This window comes from Mus pahari, chromosome 15 (assembly GCF_900095145.1).
Source record: "Mus pahari chromosome 15, PAHARI_EIJ_v1.1, whole genome shotgun sequence".
Classification (NCBI taxonomy): Eukaryota; Metazoa; Chordata; class Mammalia; order Rodentia; family Muridae; genus Mus; species Mus pahari.
The window spans coordinates 27120795-27128223 of record NC_034604.1 but is presented as its reverse complement, the minus strand read 5'-3'; the positions used below and the strand labels follow the sequence as shown (position 1 = coordinate 27128223).

At 42.6% G+C, this 7429-nt stretch overlaps 1 protein-coding gene across 1 annotated transcript in view; it reads right to left on the bottom strand.

The window, feature by feature from the left end:
* Positions 1-7429, bottom strand: part of Wdr33 (WD repeat domain 33) — a 111424-nt gene that overhangs the window by 22017 nt on the left and 81978 nt on the right. Inside the window, exons 8-11 of the mRNA XM_021214212.1 lie at positions 6294-6420; positions 4347-4501; positions 4182-4260; positions 2698-2808 (exon numbers count right to left, since the gene is read on the bottom strand). Of these exons, the coding sequence (XP_021069871.1) occupies positions 2698-2808; positions 4182-4260; positions 4347-4501; positions 6294-6420 (472 nt within the window). The remainder of the gene's footprint in view (positions 1-2697; positions 2809-4181; positions 4261-4346; positions 4502-6293; positions 6421-7429) is intronic.

Sequence of the window (7429 nt, the reverse complement as noted above, 5' to 3'; positions counted from 1 at the left end):
TGGAAGAGCAGTCGGGTGCTCTTACCCACTGAGCCATCTCACCAGCCCTCCCATTTCCTTTTATTTATTCATTTTAGTGGAAGAAAAATCCCTTGATTCTAATAATACACAAACACATAATACCTCCAAAGAAGGCCACTCAAACACTTGCCCAACCACAATTTCCATGTGACCTGGGGTGATTTGAACAAGGTATAATCCCCACTTGGTTCTCACTGGAGTTATATAGCCAGCCCCCTGTGCTTCATGGCTACAACTGAGGATGTGACCTTAGGCTTCCCGCTCCTGCCATCATGACTACCTCTTGCTGCCATGGCTCTGTCCTGCTGTGATAGACTCCTATCCCTCTGGAATTATAAGTCAAAATAAACTGTCTTCCTTAAGTTACCTTCAGTCATGGTTTGTTATTAACTAATTCGTATTCTATCTCACTATCTCAGTGAAATCTGCTCACTAGCAGCTCTGAAATCCAGGAAAGCATGGAGTGAAATATTTCACGCCCTAAAAACAAACTATGCCAAACAGATAGCTTCAGTTGTCAACGACGCAAACCTAAACACACCTGGGAAGAAACAAGTTCAAATGAAGAGTTGCTTCCATTAGACTGGCCTGTAAACAAGTCTGTGGGGCATTCTCTTGGTTCTTAATTGATGGAGGAGGGCCTAGCCCGTGGTGGGTGGTATCATCCTCAGGTAGATGACCTATATATTAAAGGAAGCTGAACATGACCTGGGGGCAAGAAAGTGAACAGGTCTGTGCTCCCAGTGCCTGCCTGAATAATGGAGTGTGACAAGGCCCTGGAGGATGCAATTAACCCTTTCTTCTCCAAGTTGTTTTCAGTTGTGGTGCTTATCATAGCCACAGGAAAACAAATTAGGACAATATCCACACTGGTTTCATCCCAGGGATATAAGATTGATTCAATATAAATAAGTCAATAAATGCAATATAATACATAAATAAAGAAAGAAACCACATGATCATCAATAGATGTGGAAAAGACCTCTGACAAAGTTCAATATCACTTCATGATAAAGCCTGAAGCAGGGACAGAAGGAAGCTGGGCATGGTGCCTTTAGTCCTAGCACTAGGGAAGCAGAGGCAGGCAGATCTCTGTGAATTCAAGGCCACTCTGGCCTACAAAGCACGTCCAAGACAGCCGGGGGTCTATTATACAGAGAAACCCTGTCTCAAAAGACAAACAAGCAAAAAAGAAATAGAAGGAATGCTATAATAAAGACTATATGACAAGCTGGGCGTGGTGGTGCATGCTTTTAATCCCATCACTCGGGAGGCAGAGGCAGGCGGATTTCTGAGTTCGAGGCCACCCTGGTCTACAAAGTGAGTTCCAGGACAGCCAGGGCTACACAGAAACCCTGTCTCGAAAAACCTAAAAAAAAAAAAAAAAAAAAAAATAGACTATATGACAAACTGAAAGAAAGTATTTTTTCTAAAATCTAGAACGAGACCCAGATACCCATTCCCTCACCTTTTATTCAGTTATCAAAGTCTTAGCTAGAATATTACAAAAGAGGTTGAAATAAAAGCGACAGAAATAAAAAAGTTCAATTATTAACTTTCTAGTAGAAAAAGTCCAATTATTATAATTGGATGAAGACATGATCCTGCTGCAGTTAAAAGATGCTTACAGACTCTACCAGAAAATTCTTAAGGCAGTTAAACACTTTAAATGAAGTAAAGCAATAGGATAGCAATCCTCTAAAGAAGCAGCATTTCTATATACCAATACTAAACTTTCTGAGAAAGAACTTTAAAAAAAATTACAACAGCTTCAAAAAAATTAAAAAACAAAACAAACAAAGCAGATATGGCTACTCACATCTATAACCTAAGTACCGAGGAGATGAGGCAGCAGGATCAGAAGTTTAAGGCTCCTTTGGCTGCATAATGAGTTCAAGACCAGCCAGGAATAAATGAGATTCTATCTGTAAAAAAAGAAAACTAACCAAAGCAATAGAAGACCTCTGGAATGGAAACTTTAAAATCCTGAATAAAGAAAGTGAAAACCAGTAGGGGAAATCCCTACGCCGATGGACTGACTGACTGAACATTGTGATTATGTTATGCAGATTCAACCCAATCCCCTCAAAATTCCAATGACAGTCTACACAGAACTCAAAAGGAGAAAAAAGTTCTGAGACTCATATAGAAACAACAATAAAAACAATTATATAAAAAGAAAACAATTTAGTCAAATGAAGTCTTAACAGAAAGAATATAGAAAGTATTACAATACTTCATCTTAAATTACACTACAAACCCATTGCTAACAAAAGGGCACTGGCTCAAAAACAGACACTTAGACCAGTTCAATAGAATAGAGAGACAAGAAATAAGCCACCAGGCTATATCCATTTATCTTGTCAACGAAGCTGCTCAAAACATACTAGAGGGAAATGACAGCCCCTTCAACGACAGGGCTGAAACGCAGATACCCGCATGAGAAGAGATGAGCAGGGAAGCAGAGAAAGAACGAAGAACAAAGATCACTCACATGGAAGTATGACTAAGGAGCCCATTTCCTTGCATGCTACCCCACGTCATATTACTGGATCACATAAAAATGTTTCAAAATATAAACCAATATATGTGCAAAGTAAATACATATACTAGTTATTTCCTGCCACTCCCCAAGTACAGGAGCTCCTTCCTAGTTTCAGCATGGTACCTCCTTACCTGGTGTGGTCATTTGAGCCTGAGCAGAGGATATGTCCCAGAGGATGCCAAGCCAAACTCCAGATCATCCCTTCGTGGGCCATCTCCATCCCACCTACCTCCTTCTCTACCCTGCAATAACACGAGCAAAACAAAAACAAACAAACCATTGAACCAGAATTACCAAGAGAACAACAAAAACGAAAGACAAAGCAAAAGAACACCAAAAGCATTGAAGGAAAACAAAACATAGTCTCTTCTTAATAAAGAGCTCTCACATGTCAGCACCATGTGCTACATTAGGTTTTCATGAGTAGATTCTTTGAGTCAACCATAAAAGAATCATAGAATTACAGGGGGGGGGGGTATAGGGAACTTTCGGGATAGCATTTGAAATGTAAAGAAAGAAAATAATTTAAAAAAAAAGAATCATAGAATTAAATGCTTCACAAATTATTTCAACTATAGAATCTATTTTATTCTTCCATAATGATAAATCTAAAACACAAGTGCTCTTTTCTACTCAAGCTTGATTTACAAAATTGAAAACTGTAGGTCAGTCTCAGAAATTTGAGAATTCTTTACAAAATGCACTCCTATTATAGTCACCACAGCATTGTAACAGTTATAGTGCATGACTTAGAGGCCAACTCAAAATAGATTTTTATTTAATTTATTAATATATGTATGTGATGTACGAATTTATATACATGAGGTGTGTGTGTAAGAGAGATGTGTGGAGTTTGTGTCTGCTGTGTGTATGTATGTGATATGTGTATAATTTGCATATGGGTGCTATGTGTGATGTGTGTCTGAGTGGTGTGTGTCTGATGTGTGTGTGATGTATGTGTCTGATGTGTCTGTGTGGGGTGTATGTGTGTGTGTGTGTGTGGTGTGTGTGATGTGTGTGTCTGATGTGTGTGTGTGTGTGTGTGTGTGATGTGTCTGGTGTGTGTGTGTGATGTGTCTGTATGGTATGTGTGTGTGTGTGATGTGTGTGTCTGATGTATGTGTCTGATGTGTGTGTGTGTGTGTGTGATGTGTCTGGTGTGTGTGTCTGATATGTCTGTGTGGTATGTGTGTGTGTGTGTGATGTGTCTGTGCTCAGGCATGCATACTCAAGCCTGAGCCTCCCTGGTATACATGTGGAAGTCATAGAGAACTCTCAGGAGTTAGTTTTCTCCTTCCTCCATGGGCTCTAAGAACAGATCTAGCTTGGGTCATCAGGCTGCACAGCAAATACTTTTATCTGCTGAACCATCTCACTAGCCCAAGATCATTTATCTTCATCTGAGTTTCTTTGTCTCCAATCTGCCACGTAGGCCATGTGCAGCACTGCTAAAGAAGTTTGATGGAGTCAGGCTTCAAAACACCACAGTCCCCAGCCGCCAAAATTTCCCAAGGTACCAAGCACAAGAGAGCCAAGACATGTCTGCTGCCATACTGTGTGGGAATGTGTGCACAGACAAACATTATCATTTTCCCACACAGTGAATGGTACATACCCGACATGCCAGAATAACAGAGAGCCGTCAGATCCTCCACTGGCAAAAAGTCCTTCATGAACAGGATGCCAGGCTACAGCTGTCAAACAAAAACAAAAACCCAGAGAAAGATGAAACGAGGGTCCCCAAAGCACGTGTGATGAGAAGCACCCCCCAGCCGCTGACCTGTGGCCTCCTTCTTGTGACCTCGGAATACTTGAAGCTCTTCTTTCAGGTTTCGGATATCAAAGAGCTTACAGAGATGGTCCCGAGATGCGGTGAGGAGCCAATTGCCATTGAGGTTTAACTTCACTTCCATCACAGTGTTTTTATGGGCGTGGCTGGAAACAAAGCACCAAGGGTGAACCATGTCAGGATGCAAAGCCAGCATCACTTAATACAGACGGTCCTTTTGATTCAAGGCACAGGGTGAAGACGGTGAGAGGTGTGGCCTGGAAGTGACCAAAACTCAAGAGGAGCACATTCAAAAGTGTCCTTGAAAACCCTTGTCAGTGCCAGGCATGGTGGTGGTGCATGCCTTTAATCCCAGCAAGGGAAACAGAGGCAAGGCAGACCTGAGTTCATGTCTAGGCTGGTCTACAAAGGTTCCTGAACAGCCAGAGCTACATAAAGAGAACTTGTCTCAAAAAGAAAAAGAAAAAAGAAGGAAGGAAGGAAGGAAGGAAGGGGAGGAGGAAGGGAGAGAGGGAGGGAGGGAGGGAGGGAGGGAGGAAGGAGCAGAAAAAGAAGGGGGTAAAATGGAAAAATAAATTAAATAAAAACACTCCTGTCGATGACAGAAATAAAGCCCAACATCTAAACACAGCTCCCAAAAATCCAGCTAAAAGAGCAATGAGAGTCTGTTGGGCAGAAAGGTTCATCTAGAAGCAGAGGAAGTACTTACAGTACACAAACTGATAATCAAGTTCATCAGATTTCAAAATTTCAATGACATTTCTCTCATTAAGACAAAGTATGGAAGCAGAATGAGTTTAGTTTTTGTGAAGGTTAATTGGACTTATAGGGCAGTGGTGGCACACACCTTTAATCCCAGCACTTGGGAGGCAGAGGCAGGTGGATTTCCTAGTTCGAGGCCAGCCTGGTCTACAGAGTGAGTTCCAGGTCAGCCAGGGCTACACAGAGAAACCCCGTCTCGAAATAATAATAATAATAATAATAATAATAATAATAATAATAATAATAATAATAATTTTTTGACTAAAGGGCCTGCATGATGCTTACACCAAAGGGTTCACAAAGTACTGTGTGGCAGCCTCGTCTTAAGGAACTTGAGCTATGGATGTTTCATTTCCAATTAGGATCAGGATACAGCACCTGTGTGCCCCAAAGAACATACTCATGAAGTTGTAAATAATCCTAAATTATGCCACAGAAAACGTAGTAAGTAAATACATCTCTTTCAGGTGAGGGGTGGGTGGGGAGGATAGGAAGGCAGGTAGAGACAGAGAAGGTAAGAGGAAAGGGAGAAGGAGAGAAGGAAAAGAGGAGAGAAAAAGGAGGAGAGGGAGAGGGGAGAGAGAAGGGAGGGCAGAGAGGGAGAGGGGAGGGGAAAGGAAGAGAAAAGGGGGAGGGAGAGGGAAAGAAACCATATAGGAGAGGAACAAGAGAAAGTGAGGGAGAGAGGATAGGGAAAGGGAAGAGGGAGAAAAAAGATGGAGAAGGGAGAGAGGTAGAGAGGGAATGAGGGAGGGAGAGAGAGGGCAGGGGAGGGAGAGGAGAGCGGGGCAAGGGAAGGAGAGGAGGAGGGGAGAAGAAGCTCTGCACGTGGCTGAAGTCAGCTAGGGAAAGCTGGGTGGTGACTAGTCAGAGGCATGGATACAGAAGCCACAGGTGCTGGGGGCTATTCTGAGGACAAGGAGACGGCAGGGAAAACCTCTTCATCACCCGCATCCCTGCAGGGTAACCCAGGAAAACTTAAAGCAGCAGAACAAATATCTGCTTTCATTAGGAATTTAGAGATAAGTCAGAATTAAATCACCCAAAGATGGAGGTCCATCTGTGTCCAGATCACATTTTTCTAAAGGAAAACAGAAAAGCTGAGAAAGCTTCAAGTTAAGTACTTGAAGGCTGTCTTTGGTCCTAAAGGACCACAGAGGGCTTCCTATCACTTACAGTGTTGCAAGGCTCTGCCCAGTCTTGGGATCCCAGAACTTGATGGGCTGCTGGCTATCTTTACTTCCTGAAACGACTAACCCTTTGGTTGGATGCCAGTCTACACACTTCACATCAGCACCATGACCTGTTGGGAACAAGTCAGAACAAGAACCTCATTGGTCATGCACTGCAAGTGGGGCTCCATTCTAAATGACAAAGGGGGAACAACCCAGCTGCGGATTTGCTCCTGGGTTTGAAAGGCTCTGAGCAGTCTGCAAGTCTGCTGGCCAGCTCTCCTCCGATGCTGTAGCACGTAGGGCACTAAGCACATCTTGCTCACCTACCTGCGGGCAGTCAGTCCAGACTTTTTGGAAGGTGTACGCGGCTTTTTAAGCTTTTAAAGCTATTACTCATTGTTTTAGTTCTAAGACCCAACCTGTTCTGTTCACTTCAGTGTTCTTTCTGCAGGATAGTCTGCACAGATCAAAAGTCTTTAGGCACTATAGCTTTCTAAACAGAAGACAGTAATGGTAGTCCAGTTTTGTTGTTGCTTACCGAAGTATAAGAAATGTCTGACGGATCCACAAATTACTAAAGCTCACAAATGTGCAAAATCAGAATGAACAAAGCACTGTTTATGGTTTTGGGAAGGCCAGGTATTGATGGTAGAGTATCTTACAGGGTAAATGCACGAGGTTGGTGAAGTGAGGACTTCTCAAACGGCGTCCTCCTTCACCTGAAGCAAACCCAGCTCTTAGAAATTTCATGAAAAGGGAAAAGGAGGAATGAACAAAGACAAAGAGGAATTGAGAAAGAAGGAAGAGGTGGTCCCAAGACATCAGAAGTGATCTACACTCATTCAGAAGGCAAAAGATGTGTATGCCTCATATGACACATGGGTTTTAGCTCATCTCAGACCAGAGGCAGGCTGGGAGGGGTGTACCAAGATCCTGTGATCTCACAATCACGTATCATAAAGGCTATTCAGAAGGATTCTCCTTTTGTTTTTAAATGTTTCTAAAAAGGGCTCAAATATATTCCAAAATACCTGCCCCACAGCCCAGCATTCAGAGTAGTGTAATCCTACAGAGGGTTCTACAGGGTGACCACAGAGTAGTGTAATCCTACAGAGGGTCTACAGGGTGACCACAGAG